This window comes from Rhagoletis zephyria, unplaced genomic scaffold (assembly GCF_001687245.7).
Source record: "Rhagoletis zephyria isolate East Lansing unplaced genomic scaffold, Rhagoletis_zephyria_1.1 Rzeph_scaffold_01484, whole genome shotgun sequence".
Lineage (NCBI taxonomy): Eukaryota > Metazoa > Arthropoda > Insecta > Diptera > Tephritidae > Rhagoletis > Rhagoletis zephyria.
In genome coordinates, this window is record NW_016158568.1 from 19238 (window position 1) to 35583 (window position 16346).

Genomic DNA, 16346 nt, shown 5'->3' on the forward strand with positions numbered 1-16346 from the left:
AAACATACACGCCCTCTTAAACTATCGTATGAAGCGTGGGTCAGTCTATTGTACAAACACATAAAAACACATTCACAAATACCGCACATAAAGTGCTGTTCCCTTATCTACTTTTATGGTGTGCGTATTGCCCTAGTTTCATTATACAAATTTCTATTGAATGGATTGTAAGTAACCTTGCCAGTGTCACTTTCATTTTTACGGCTATTTATTTAACGATGAAAAATAATTGAATAATCGATAGTTATTGTTAAATAAGTAACAACAATCTAACGACAGTGAGACAATGAAACGCCGACCATAGAAAAAGTGTAAAAATGTTTAGCAGCAGGTGTACCAAAATTAACGATAATGCTGTGACAGTCATAAAATACCGCATATATATGTGTAGGTATATTCGTGTTTGAAAAAAAAAATTATAAATTTAATTATTTGTGTACCACAAACACTCAATGTCTTTCAATGACTATGTCGGAGGGCTATAGTAGATGCATAACCAAATTTTGGCGGCATTTAGCTAGAAATGTAATCAATTCTTGCTTACCGTGCAACAAAAAAAAAATAAAAATACACAGAAAATAGCCACAGCAACACAAACACTATCATATGAATGCATGCATGCACTATACAGCCAATTGCAATTGTAGCACTGATCTCATCTGAGCCAACACAAAACGCCAAAAACTTCTCTTCTACCAAACCTGCCCCGTACGCTAACTAAGTCGGGCTCTTGTCAATTGACTGCCATCACCTGACCGCACCTTTGCACCTCTGCAGTTGACGCGATTCATTTTAACTCCGCACTGAGCGAATTTGAGTTTACACATTTACTGCAAACGTTTTGCAGGCATGCGGCAGGTTTATGCAAAGGTTGTCAGGCTACAGCCGCTGCTACCAAAGTGGTCGCGCTAGCTATGCTGCCATTGCTGCTGCCATAAATTTCGCTGTTGTTGTTGGCAGCTCGATGCTAAATTGCTCTCGGCAACCGGCTTCTTCTTCGATGTTTCTGCGTCTTTGGCATTTACTTCATTCATTCGCTTTATGTTGCGAGTACTTACGCCTTCTAGTTGTTGTTGCAGTTGGAGATACAGTTCCACACTGCACTTGCCGCCGCTGTCCCGTTATGTTATGTTCAGTTGCGGCTTCTCAGTGTGGATGCTGCGCTGCCAGCTACCATCGACTATTGCATCTCAGCATCTGCATATCTCTGTGTGGCTGCAAATCGGCGGTTGGTGGGCTTTTTGGGCCTAGCTGCGTATATAAATGGTTTTGGTCATTGGAGGCAGACATCAGTTCAACGGTTTCTTGCGAACGATTCGAAACGTTTCAACACCAAAATTACATTAACTGCACCTGGCTGAGGGAACTTCACAGAACGCTAAGTATCGAGAGTGTGTGTGACGCTATTTTCAAACAAGAACTTCCCGTTGCCGTCTTGTTGATTCGTTTACCTTGAACGGGTTCGGTACGCGTTTTTGTTTTCAAATTCTATTTATTCCGAGTGAAAATGAAGGTATTAAAAAGAAATATTTAATCTAAAAGTTATGGACTTAAAAGAAGTGGACTCGAAAGTGTTTCTTAGTGAATTGATCGAACTAGAAAAATGGCCAAAAGCACTACCTTTAAACTTTAAATCTTTTTGTGCATTTCCATATGTGATGTTAAAAAGTTATTTCTTTAAGATTATTTTTGTTGTGATGCCAAAAAATATGAGTACAGTTAAAGATTGCCCAATGGTTTTTGAAACAGCTTCACAGGACTTTAGTGAATACCTACTCGATGATTTCAATTTTTAACCAAGAATAAGAGTATCCGAACTTTACCACGGGTATTAGGACACAGTCGAAGATAAATACATCGTCTCGAAGCCAAGAAGTATTTTACAATTAGCATTTGTATGTTTTGCCTTGTGAATTAAAGTTTACATATATTGGTCCGGAATATATTACATTCAATTCGGTGTGTAAATTCATTTTAAGCATAAATATTGCCTTCTGACACTTTAGATGATTTGATAGAAATTTCCGATACCTCTTTGTCCTTGTGAACCAAACACTTTCTCTTCTCTCCTCCATTTGTTATCAATATTGTTATTCTACATAAATTACAGTAAAGTTTTTAAATGATTTTTTGTTTTTTTTTTTTTTTAATTTATTATAACTCTGAAATTTCAATGTTCTTAAAGAAATCCAGACCTCAGCGACAAAAAACTAAAAACCAGGAATGGAAAATAATCATAATTTTTTTAATTTTAACCAAAAAAATCAACAAGTTGTGATCGTCGTAAAACAATTTTAAATATACTCACGTATTCGTGTTCACATGTCTTATTGTAATTTACAATGATTTTTATTTTTCGAGTTTACTCTAATATATAAATTAAAATTAATAATTTATATTTGAGTTTTATTCTTTCGCTCGGCGGAAATAATTATTCTATGATTTTTAGTTTTTCGCTCACAAACAGAACGGGCGTTAATACAGCCACGTGCGTTCGACGTGAGTTGATACAAATGGTGTCCAATTTAAATATGGAACTTTTGAAACTTTTATATTATATTTATATTTTTAAAGGTATAATAGGAAAATATCTTAAAAAAGGCAAAAAAAGGCAACATCGATTGTGTATATACGGAATCAGGGAATGTCCACGTGGAATATACTCTATCCCTTCAGCAGAAAAAAGGCAGTTTCCGTAAAATCCGTTCTCTGGTTATGAATAAGGACATACAGTTTAAAAAAAGAACATCTTAGTAAAGTATAATAAACCGTCCGACAAAATCTAACTAATCAGAAAATCCAAAAGAACCTGAGAATATAACTGTATCAAAAGAAGATTGTTTTTAAGTGGACTTTAAAGTTTGCATTTAATGCTGTTGATCCTAAATAAATTATACGACACAAGAAATTTTCAGAAATGAAAATTCTCATAATTGTGGTATGTGGGGTGATGTATCCCCATGTAAAACTTTCCGCTGAATCCAAATATGATAGGCGCATACTGTGAAAGTAGAACGGTTTTCGAGATATAACAAGTTTCCGGCATATTGAGATTTAAGAAAGATTGATTTATTAGATTTTCAATATCTTCGCCCTTAGTGAACCGATCTCTGTAATACAAAATTAATTAAAATGTAACTTAATTTTTTTTTACCCGACACACTTTGTGCACAAGAGTATATTAACTTTGTTCGCATAATTGTTGTTTGTAACAGCCAAAATGAATCGAGATAGATATAGACAAATGTATACATAAATGATCAGAATGAAAAGATAAACCGATTAAGCCATGTCTGTCTGTCCGTCCGTCGCGCCATCCGTCCGTCTGACCGTGTATATGATAACTTCAGCAAAAATTTAGATATCACAACGAAATTTGGTATGTAGGTTGCCCAAATCGGACTGTAACCACGCCCACTTCCCAAAAAGCGGTATTTTTGAAAAATGTAAAAACTACGATATTTCAGTAAATATTGGATGCAAATTGTTGAAAATTAGTACGTGAAGTAGAATTGTGGTAAATTATTATGCATTTTTTGTAAAATGGCCGTGACCCCTCCCAGTTATGATGAAATGCTGTATCTCAGTAGCCGCTTCACCAGTCCTTACCAATCTCGGTACGAGCTCTGGGTAAGATCTAGCAAAGAAATCTGTTGAAAATCTTTGAAATCGGGCAATAATCACGCCCACTTGCCATATAATGGTAATTTACAGAAACACGAAAACTGCGATAAATCAGTTACAACCGGAGCTAATTCACTTAAAATCGTAGATTGCAATAACCACTTATCAGAGAATTAGATTATAAATTTTTTGATAATGGGCGTGGCGCCGCCCACTTATGACCACAAATGTGTATCTGGGTAACCGATTTATCAATTTCTACCAAACTCGGCGCACTTAATAATAGCAATTTGTTGAAAAATATTCAAACCGGACTAAAATTACACCCGACTCACGTATAACGGTAAATTTCAGAAATACGAAAACTCTGATATTTCAATAACTGAGGACGCTTTACTTTGAGGGAGTTAATAGTTACAACAATCTCCTAACAATATATAAGACTGCTATAGGCGTCTAGGAATTGGTTGTGGCACCGCCCACTTTATGACTACAAAGTTATATCTCGGTCTCCACTTTAGCGATTTTTACCTAACTTGGTTCAATTATGTATATCATTAAGCCTAACTCTGCATCGAAAACGTTCGAAATCGGGTAAACACCAGTGTTGCCAAATGTTCCGTATTATCCTGAACCTCCCGTATTTTGCATTAAATTTTAAATGTTCCGCCGGAACATGATTTTTCCCGTATGTTCGAAAATTTCATTTCAACATTTAAACTTCTACTCAACATGGTCATGGTTTAATGCGGCTATTGTGAGTAGGTCCTTAGCGAGTATTATTGCAAGCAACTCTGTAAGAGAAATATAGCTAAAAATTACCGTTGATTCTTTAGAATTTTTTGTGGAGGGTGTTTAGAATTTTCCTCCATATAATGCATGAACAAAACGGACTTTTATATGGAAGAAAATGAGTAACACCCTCCACAAAAAAAAATCTAAAAAATGAACGGTAAGTTTTAGCGACTTGAAACTTGCACTTGACAATTATACAATTTTGTGGACCATGGATCGTAAGCTTAATTTTAATCTTTAATTTTATATACATGTTTATGCACATACATATTTTTGTATAATTTAAAAAGTATTGTCTGAACATTACTTCGCTAAAATTGATCACCTTTGTTAATATATGGGCTTTTAAAGCAAATCCTTTATTTCTCAATTGTCCCGTTAAATTTTTTTAAATCCCGTATTTTTGGGACGAATTATGCGTTTGTCCCGTATGGCTGGAAAAAAATCTGGTAACACTAGTAAACACTCCTACCTTTGTTTACCTTTGTTTTGGATTTTTTTCAACCAAACAACAAATAACTCCCTATTTTTGCAACGCATATCTGTTTTATAACGAAGCTTTACGTCTTTCCGTGTCATAATCGAATGAAAGATGGCAATGTATAAGAGCTGAAGTGAATATGCCTATATCTACTTTTACATTGTACTTCTTTGTATATGTCTGTGTGAAGTTAACTAAATGAATACTTTTTTCAATAAAAATTAATACCTATTACTTGTGATTTTGATAGAAAATTGTTAGATTTTAGGTACTTTTCATAAACGAGTTAATAGCATAGACAGATGGCAAAGTTGATCCGGATTAACGGCGGCGCTGATTTGATAAAATTTTGCCTTTACAGACGGGGGTTCAAGTCCAACTGCCAGTAAAATATTCATTTAATTTTTTTTATTCATTCAATTGTAACTTCTATATTTTTTGATGTAGTTTTTACATAGTTATTTTTGACTTTTTTTAATTAAATTAAACTCTAAAATTTTTTATTAACTAATAATAAAATTAATAATCTGAAATAAAATAAAACAAAAGAAAGAAAAGTAAAATATATAAATCAAATAAAATAAAAAATAAAATAATAACCGTGCTGCGAACCCAGATCCTAAGGAAATGTAGTACGCAACTTTCACTCTCGCCTACCGTGGATGAAGAAATCGGCTGCTTTGTTACGCATTTGTTTGTTCGTGGATCGTAGAATGCAAAGAATATGAAAAACTGGTCTGTCATCGATAATACAGTCACCATACTAATTCAAATAACTCCTTATTCAATTTAAATCGGATTCCTATCTGAAAAAGGGCTAGTTACTCAATGTTTGGTTAACACTAACTACAGATTAAAAATCGTTATCGACGTTATCGATTCCCTGTTATGAAGTCGATGATCGTCGATAAGGAAGTTAAACACGCAGTTGGTGGTGGGTGCATTACCGATGGTAAGGTAGATGTAGATGTCCATGCTAGCTGTGCATATTTTCTGTATTCTACGCTCCCTGAGTTTCGGTCCTGTTGTTGGAGTGACAGTCCTTGGCCAAATATAAATCTCGGTCGTTCCAGTTACGTAGACCCAACTGTAGTGTTGTCATCGAAAAATTCGGATGATCTGAATTAAGTTCGGATCAACTGCTGTTAATTCTCGAGATAATTCCAAATTAACCAATTGATCCGGATCAACGCTGTTATCTGTCTATGCTTTTAGATGACTAAAGTTATAATACCCTCTCTTCATGTAGTGAACGCGCGGGTATTAAAAGAACGTTAGTAGGTGTGTAAGAACGTATTAATAGATATGCTTAATTTGGGCCATTCTATCCATGACTGGTTAACACTAACTGCACTAACACACATTCCCGGGGATTTCGATACCCGGGAAATCGAGCAATCGGGCTCTCGACACAATATCGGGTACCCCCATTCTCACGAGTAATTTCGAGTAGCTATTGAGACATACATAGATACATATCGTCCACCTGAAATGCAAAATGACGTAACAACATCTTAACTGGAATGCAAATAGCCGTGACTAATATTTTTTATTTTTTCTTTTTATAAAATGATGTGGAAGCTGTAATTCGATGAAATCCATCATATCAATCAAAACCTTAATTTTGAATTTTTTATTAGTTACAACTTTTTGTATTTCAGCGACGATGTTTGTTTCGTCTTTTTGAATTTCCGGTGACGATATGTAAGAGCATATTGAAAGTATTAAAATTAATATCAGAAAGGAGTGTGTGTGTAAATGTAAAATATTCTACTGTGAAAATAAGCGTTTGTACTAGGGATGTTAATTCCGGGATAATTTGCCAAGAATTTCGGGATTTTCGGGATTTATAATTTGCAATGGTGGCAATAATAGAAACGCCTTATATTGACCAGTTTTTGCTATATTTCTTTTGTTTATTTCATATTTAATATTTCTTTATAAATGTCTAGCTAATTATACATACACATAACACTGCGCGACAGGCAATTTTAAACACAAAAAAAAAATCAATATATTCGCAAAGCCATGGGCCAAATATATACAGTAAAATTGCGTTTTTAGTTTTTCTCTCTGACGTCAGGATTTTTAAAATGACTTTGAAAATTGAAAAATATGAGTAATTCAGAAAATGATTTAAAAAATTTAGTGCGATGTACTTAGGAAAACAGTATGGGTATAAAATTAAAGAGAAAATTCTGTAGAGAAAGAATATATTAAAATTTTGGTGCATAAGGTATTGAAAATGTCCTTAAAAATTTTATCCTTGAACACTCTTCAAATTTTGCAATATTTATTTTGAAAAAAATATATGTTAAGGATTAATATAAACTCGACAAAGTCCTCGAATATAGTCCTTCTAACTTTATTAGCTTAAAAAATTAAATTGATTAAAAGGACATTTTTAATGCCCATTCGTCCTTGTGAGCCCAAAAAATTTTAATTTTTTTAAATGCTACAGAATTTTCTCTTTCATTTGGTACCCATTTTTATTCTACATTGTACTGAATTTTTTGAAATAATTTTTAAAATTTATCATATCTTTGAAATCATAAAGTGCTAATAAAAAATTTTAAAACTAAAAACGCAGTTTTACTATATTTGGCCCATAGTGTCGTGAGTATGTTGATTGTTTGGTGTGTTTTGAAATTTGTTTTTGTTTAAACCTGTTTCAATCTGTTTACTCTGAAATTTTAGAAAAATTCTAGGTGAGCAGTTTTATAAGTATAGCTCATTTAATTACTGGAGGGTAAAGTGCAAGTTTCAAGTGATTAAAAGTAACTTTATTTATTTTTAGAATTTTTTTGCTGGCGGTGTCACGCATTTTCTTCCATACAAAGTATGTTCGACAATTTGTTTATATGGAAGAAAAAGGCCAGCTTCGTTTAAAGAATTCCCGAAAATCAACGGTATTTTGTAACTGCATGAAACTTGCATTTTATCCTACTTTAATTTAATGGGCTATAAAACTGCATACAAAAAATTTTTCTAAAAATGCCGAACAAAATGTTTTGCAATTCTTTTGTATTTTTATAATTTTTGTACAAATTTTGAAATGCGCATTTAAATGCAGTTAATTATATGTAAAATGAGGTAGACTTTTATAAAAAATTTTAAATTTTAAATAAACAAAACAAATATAGATTAAACTGGTTAAAATAAGGCGTTATTATATTATCGAGTTTTAAAGATTCTTAAATCCAAGTTTAAAAGCACTTCGTATAGTCATAAATTTTTATTTTCATAATAACATAGAAATATGTAATAATGTATAATATTTGAATTTACAAACATTTGTAAATAGTGTTGGAAAAAGGGACGTAATATTATAACAAATTTTGGAAATTTTCCTTTAGTTTTTCTTAATGCTTTTTATTTCTTTATAAAAGTACAGTTCAACTAAGAAAAATTAAATTTTTTAAAGTTTCTTCTAAAGTGAAAACGTTTGTTTTATTAAGAATTTCAAGAAAAAATTTGCGGTTTTATAGCCAAATAGATCGCCCTCACTCGTTTCGCTTCTTCGGGCTACATTGGGCGTAGAGTTGGGCACTTCTGTTATATTGAGGGAACCGTTCTGTTGTAGTTCTGAAGTAGTAGCACTGCAAAAGCGTTTTAAAAAGTATCTGTAATTCATATCATACGTTCGTGCCATGGATATTTGGATCCAAAATGAGAAATAGTAGCACTGACAAATTTAGTACAGACCGAAAATACCGAACTAGTGCAGTAGTTCATTGTGATGAACTAGTTCTTTAGTTCATTTAGTTCAAGAACTACCCAAGCCTAATTAGGTGTAATTTATTTCAATAAAACTCAACATACTTAAATTGTGCCAAAAACAAGAGAATTAAGATTTTTAAGTCACCTTTTCCAAACTAAAACTTTCTTGAACCTCTCTCTTGTGATATTTTTTCTTACTTATGCCGAATTTCCATTAGGCATTGAAATGACAAAAAATGTATTTTTTTATCATAAAGACACGATTATTTTTTAATGCCCAATTTTGTCATTTACCATTTTTGCCATTTAATGCCTAGTGGAAGAAGTCGAGCATTACATGTAGTTTAGAAATGAAACCTTTTCGAAACTACTTCGATTGATACATTTGGCAACATTTTTAAACCTCTCACGTCTGACACTCATATTGTAATACATACATACATATGTATTCAAATAACCTAATTCCTATAATTCAAGTTGCATTTGAATTTTCAAATACGTGGAAACCCTGCTATACATAAGACTTTATCCATTAATACCTATATGGTAATAACTCATTTCCAACTAAAACCTTACTAAATCCCTTACGTCTGGCATCCATATTTCAATTACTCAATTCCCTTAATTCAAGTGGCATGTGATTTTCAAACAGGTGGCAACCCTCCTACATATGGTTTTCAAAAACATTTCGTTTGATGCCCACATGGTAGTAATTCATTACAATTAATATAATTTAATTTTTAAACGGGTGGCAACCTTTGTAAAACACCTCGATAATATTCTAGATGTTTAACCTGAAGGTTTCCTAACAATCTTTCGTTTGAAATCCATATTTTAATTTTTCAGATGGCTTGCGAATAATTAATTAAAAATTGATTTTTCAAACAGGTGGCAACCCCTTTCTTATTATTTTCAAACTACTATTACGAGTTCCAGTACTCTATCACAAATATCTCCTGAGATACGCAGTATGAAAAATTCCGTGTGTATGGGAGGTGTCACGCCCCCTCTTCTATTCAGGATTAAATCTATCGTATATTTTAAGCTGGGCTAAATGACACCAATGCATACGATTTCATGATGATCGGTTGAGTAGTTAAGGCGTGAAAGCGTAATAAACAAACAAACTTACTTTCGGATTTACAATATTAAAATAAATGATTAAATTTTAGTATAACAATGTGGAAATTTATAGTTATAAGAAAATTGCGCTGATTTTTGGGTACACAGTGTGACAGTAAATTTTACACACAAAAATATATTTGCGAAACCACGGGGCAAATATAGTGAAACTGTGCTTTTAGTTTTTCCCTCTGATGCCAGGTTTTTTTTAAAGCACTTTTAAATTTCAAAAATATGATTATTTCAAATGTTGTTTAAAAAATTCAGGGCAATGTGCAAAAACATTGTGGGTATCAAATTAAAGAGAAAATTTGCAGGATTAAAGCATATGAATTTTTTTGGTGTATAAGGACCAGTAGGTATTAAAATTGTTTGGCATAATGACTTGATAGAGTTTTCTTTGAAAAATTCGAATGCAAACACTTTTGAAGCTCCCAATTCTGGAAGGTTCAAAATCCGTATCAATTGTACATAAAATAAATCCTTGCGAAATTGTATCATGTGAATTCTGTAAAGCTTAGACAGGTCATCGCTCTATCGTCTGCGGTACTCGCCGTCGCCAACGCGTAAATGCCCGTAAATATTTCGAAAAATCTTTCTCTCGAATGCTCCAAGAGCCGCCTCATCGGATGTGGTAATACATACATATATATGTAGGTTAAATCATGATGAAAGCAATTATTAAGTTAAACTGCTGCACTGAGATCTTAAATGATATTCCATCCCAGATAATAATGAGACGGAGCCAGCTTACTAGATGACCTGCCCCTCTTTGGCGATAAAATTTTTGTAGAAGTTAATTCACGTCATAGCTTCCATGTGATAGTTGATGGAAATTTTATATTGAATTAACTTCAATGGAAGATTTTCCAGATTAGGGTGGAAATTAAGTCTAAAATAACTTCCACCGGCCCATGGAAGTTGTGCATGGCAGCTGTAGTAGACATCACAAGATCCAAAATTTTGTATACCTTGCCCTGTCCATCGCATGTCCTGGATGGAGATGGATGTCAGTCTTTGTCTTTATGAGAAGATCCTCCCCATTATGAGTCCGGAAATTCATACGTGCACGCCCTCAATCGTTGGTATCATCCGATGCTTGATTGGTTCTTCCGTTGAGTTTCTTTTCACGAGGCGGGTTCCAAGCTCAGCGCACAACCTATTGCTGCAGTAGGGAGGCGGGGCTCGTCTTCTCATAATTAGCAATTTTCCGAACGGATGAACAGTCCAAGGTTGCCACTTTGGTATATTGTTACCAAAACTGAAAAAAATAAAGAAAAACGATAAATTGAGATATAAAAAGATATGTAAATAAAGATATTTTTTTCATTTTGGTGGATTTTTGTTTGAAAAATTAAAAAAAAAACTTTCGTTATCGTTTCATTTTTCATAGTTATCTTTTCATTACAAATTTCTTTCCAAAAGTGCTATCTACTTTATTGCATTCGTTTTCGAATGCTATAATGCACACTTTTTATATACATACGTATAAATATGTATCGATAAAAGGCGAACATATCTGGCTCCACTCAAAACTCATTTAACTGGATTTCCGAGGAGCTTTTGATTGCCTAACTATTTTAAATGATTTCTTAAATAACAAGAAAAAATGGACAGCTACGTAACTACTAGGGATGTTACTTTTTTCGCTCTTTGTGATCCCGGAATTTTGGGGATGTCATCACAATTCCGGAATCCCGGGATTAGTCTCGGGATTTAGATATTCATTACTTTTCCACAATTTAAATCGAAAAAATTTCTTCTAAATAATAAATAAATGAGTTTTAAACCTACTTTTTTAAAGTAGCGTTTTAATTTTTCTCTCTGACGTCAGGATTTATTTTAAAGGACTTCGTAATTTGGAAGATATGATTAATTCCAAAAATTATTTAAAAAATTCAATGCATTGTAGAATAAAAATATGGGTACCAAATGAAAGAGGAAATTTCTTTGGAATTTAAAAAAAAATTAATTAATAAAAATAAAATTTTTTTTTTGGATTCACAAGGACGAATGGGTAACTTTTTAAGCTGATAAAGTTAGAAGGACGAAATTTGGGGTTGTTAGCGATTTTATATAAGTCCTTAACAAATAATTTTTTCAAAAACAAATATTGCGAAATTTCAAGGATACAATTTTAGAAAGACCTTTTCAATACTTACCAGTCCTTACGCACTAAAGCATTGAATCTGCTTAAATTCTACAGAATTTCCTCTTTAATTAGATACCTATACTTCTTCTCTTAGCACATTTCACTGAATTTTTAAAATCATTTTTGAATTACTGACGTCGGAGTAAACATATTGATTTTTGTCTGTAAAATTTACTGTCGCATGGTGGTATATGTATAATGAGCTAAACAGTTACGGCAATAGTTAAACAAAAAAAAAAAACACAAAATATTGGCGATAAAAAAATTCAAAAATACCAACGGGAATTTTTAGGCGCACATTGTTGGTTATGCTCAAATATTATAGGCTATAAAATTCCATACCTTAAATTGTTAAAAAAAATCAGAGTGAAATGTTCGAAATTTAGAATAAAATTTTTTGAATTTTTCCAAATGTTGTATTTAGCTTGAATCCTTGATTTTTAAGTGCCAAGCACTATTCTTATAATATATATATATATATATAATATTCTTATAAAGAAATACCAAAAAATGTTTGCTTGGAAAAAGGTGAATATAAAATAATTACCAAGCGGTTTTTTGAGTCACTGTATTTATCTATTAGTCTGTTCCAATAGCAGTCCAGTTTACAGGATTTAGTCAGAACTTACAGGAAGTCGTTCCTATTGACATAAAACCTGTAAGTGGGAACACCTTTGAGAGAGTAACTGAGCAACTATTCCTAGTCAGAAGTTACAGGATTTAGTCCGGAGTTTTTTTTCCTGTACGTTCATGAAAAGTGTCAAACGATCAGCTGATTTGCAGGTGAAAACAAAAACAGAAAGCGGTGAAAGCAAAGAACCTTATATTTGAAAAAAAATCGAAGTAAACAACGAAATATTTGAATATGTATAGATTTTATCAATTATTTAGTGATATTCCAGCCAAATCAGTGTTGTACCAATGACATGTAAAAAAAACCGATTGATGTTTTTACAGGAAATAGTGCAAACATCGTATAATTAGTAAAATAAAAATTTCCTTAAACACAGTTCGAATTCTTTTTGAAATAACGGAAAAAATAACAAAACTATAGTTTTTATTACAATAACCAATTAAAAAGTTATTGGTAGATATTTCACAGTTTTGGTAGATTTTTCCAAGTGGATGGTAAGTACGGTTGCTACCCAGAGGATATTTCGTGTAAACATCGCAAATCGTGAGCTGCTTTAACTAGAAGCAAAGATCAACAACTTTCCCCACAGGCCTGGACTCCTGTACGCAGAATAAAAATAGTTTTAGCCGAATCTAAGTTATGAAGGCAAAAAAGGTGAACGATTTGTAAAATCATGTTAGCAATGTTAAGTAGTCGAGATTTAGTCACTCTACAACACTACATAGTTGGAAAATAGTGAGCTTCTAGCGAATTTCTAGCTAGTTGAGTAGTATGTACATATACGAGTGTAAATATAATAATCTTAGCTGTCAACAGCTTACCAAGCAATTTGTGTAAATTCTCAAAGGAAAATAGTTACCACTCATTCCTTTAGTACAAATGTACTCAATAAATAGTAAAGATGTAAAATTTGTTTCTTTTTTTGTACACAGTACTTGATTGCTATTGTCCTCCTTATTGCTGCCGCCCAAGCTGTACCCATAGAGTATGGACATTATCCAGGGCCGCTGTTAGCCCATGCCCCAGTTTTAGCCCACGCTGTGCATGCCGAGCCTGTGGTTTGTTTAATGTTTATTAAATACAAAAAATAAGTCTATTTTGCATACTTAAATTCTTTTCCTTCATTTAGGCATACCCGAAATACTCTTTCAACTATGGCATTAAAGATCCGCACACTGGTGACATTAAATCGCAAGCCGAAGAACGTGACGGCGATGTAGTAAAGGGCCAATACTCGCTCGTCGAACCCGATGGTTCAGTGCGCACTGTTGATTACACTGCTGATGATCACAACGGATTCAACGCTGTCGTACACAAAACGGCACCCAAAGTAATCGCTCATGCCCCGGTGTTGGCACACGCTCCTCTACTGGCACATGCGCCTGCTCCGCTTCTGCATCACTATTAAATGGGCTAACCGTTTGGCCGAATGACGTTTGGAAGAATTGGATTTGGAACTTGAAAATAAGATCGTTTTAGAATTGAATGGATTTTGGAATCGATTGGAAAGCTGTACGTGATTTATAACGTCGAGGGGTTGACCAAACGATCTTACAAACAGGACAGCCACCTCTTCACCACTCGCCACCCAGCCACTTACAATATTTGCACACCCACTCACATACTCATTAACTCAATCAATCATTGTACTCGCAATGCAAACGGGTACTTGCATTTATCGAATAATATGTTAAGCGATTTTAAATGCAACTAATCGATAATTAATGTTTAAACAAGGGTTTATTCAAAAGGCGATGAAAGCGATTAAAATGTTGAAAAGGCAGGAATAGAACAAACAAATGAAATGAAATGATATTACATTCTCTCTCTCACTCACTCACTCACTCTTCGTAGTTTAACAAGTTTATCGTATATATGTTTTATTTTATTAAACAAATATTGTAGAAGAAGAAGAAGAAGGAGTAGTAGTTATAGTAATAGTAGACGAAAATGGAGATCATCGTTCATATTATGTAATGTAGGGACTTACTTTCTTTCTCTTAACTATACTTTTGTTCGCACACAGACTTTTTCATTTTCAACTCTCTTTTACAAACTTTCAATGCCTATCTAATGAGTTATATCTTCTTCTAATTCAAACTTTTTTTTCATATTTTCAAACAGTGAGGTTTATTTTTAAGCTTGGTTTCGGCTTTCAAACTAGAGAGTGAAATTGTTCACATAACTGTCACTATCTTGAATGAATTTAGGGTCTAGTAACACATCCCATATCCTAAAGCTAAACGTTCATAAATACTCAGAAATGCTTTTTATATCTTTTTCTACACTTTTGTAAAATATTTATGTTACTACATTCTCTAAGACTTTCTAGATATTTACTTTCAAGACTTACTTTCAGGAAAGCAACTTAAGTGAAAAATTGACAGAAGAGAAAAAAGAAATCACTTTCCATTTAAACTGCTGGTGAAATCGGCTATTATACTTTCTTAAATTAGGAAATGTTTACTAATTAGCTTCTACATCTCTGCAGCTCGTATCTGTAACAATTCTCTACCAAGGCGAATTGAGTTATGAATTCGCCGCCCTTTTCTCTACTGCTTATGAGTAGTAGAGGATAACGTATATTCTCTACCAGTAGAGAAATAATCGGTAGAGATGAGTTACAGAAACGAGCTACTGATAGGGTTTTAAAAAGTTTAAAGATGCCTGTACAAAATCCCATGTATTCAAAGAAATTTGGGTAATTTCTCAGATGATTTGGCATCGGGTTAATAAGTATGCAACATTAAGGGAAGAAAAAGTGAAATTTATTTGTGCCATCTTTCAAAGTTCCGAGAAGAATTTTACATGTGAATAATTTCGCTCTCTAGTTTCTTTGTGCTTAACATCGCTCCACTCCACTCACATGAATTAGAACTCCATGCGTTACAATCCGTTGCGTATAAATGAGCCGGTCACTGTGCATTAAAAGTAAAACAAAAAAAAATTGGATGCTCTCATTTATCATCAAACATTCAATATTCTTTATTTTTTTATTGTATCCAGCTCGCTCTCGATAGTCGTCACATAACTTGTCTAGAATCTTGTCATTTGCATTTAATTTACTTTAACAGTCTGTCTTCTGATACTTATGACTACATAATAATCAACCTATCTTAAGCTGATACTTAATTCCTTCATTTCAGTTTACTCATATTTCTTATCTAAAATTTCTTTATTTGTGAAGCCTTTTCCGTGACATTTATGAATAGCTTGCTTCTTATATTCTCACTTATTCTCCTCAAAAAGGCGCTCAAGTTCTCTCATCTCGTCTCACTTGTATCACTCATGAGCGCTCTTTTGTATTATATTATAATGTTTTTAATGTACTTGTATTTTAACTTTGTTTTTTTTTTTAATGGTAAATTTAATTATAATCATTTATGAAGCAATGGAAACCAACACCATACATTTTACATACATTATTAATTTGTTTATGTTTGCATAAGTGTTTGTGAACGCCTTGTGGTTAGCCAAGGGCCTACAATGTTCTCCAACTAATTGTGCTGTACCTACGATAGTTTCATGTATTTTTTTTTTAATAAAATGTCTACAAATTAATGTAAAATATTTTCAATGAACGGCAAAGAAAAAAGGAAAAAGTGTTAATGTAAATACATACAAATGTAAATACGTAACAAAAATAAAAATACACACTCATGAAATGTATAAAAACAAAATAAAAAACTTTTTTAAAAACTCAAGAGGCCTTTTTTCCTGTAAGAAACGCTCTGGTGTTAGTATTACGGATATGCACTTGGAATGTCCGGACCCTCTATGATGACGATGAAATTAATGCGCTTAAAGGAAGCATATGA

At 33.0% G+C, this 16346-nt stretch overlaps 1 protein-coding gene across 1 annotated transcript; it reads left to right on the forward strand.

Annotated features, from left to right (window-relative positions):
- The first annotated feature begins 1311 nt into the window (after positions 1 to 1311).
- On the forward strand, positions 1312 to 16118 carry LOC108364174 (cuticle protein 8). The gene is made up of 3 exons (XM_017617765.1): positions 1312 to 1513; positions 13461 to 13586; positions 13658 to 16118. Exons 1-3 carry the CDS (start codon positions 1508 to 1510, stop codon positions 13934 to 13936), a joined length of 411 nt encoding a protein of 136 aa, XP_017473254.1. The 5' UTR covers positions 1312 to 1507; the 3' UTR covers positions 13937 to 16118.
- The last annotated feature ends 228 nt before the right edge of the window (positions 16119 to 16346 follow it).

What these genes read in the sequence shown, in the direction of transcription:
- LOC108364174 (XM_017617765.1), top strand. An exon ending in CTGTGCATGCCGAGCCTGTG is followed by an intron (nt 13,587 to 13,657) that starts GTTTGTTTAATG and finishes TCCTTCATTTAG; the next exon opens with GCATACCCGAAATACTCTTT.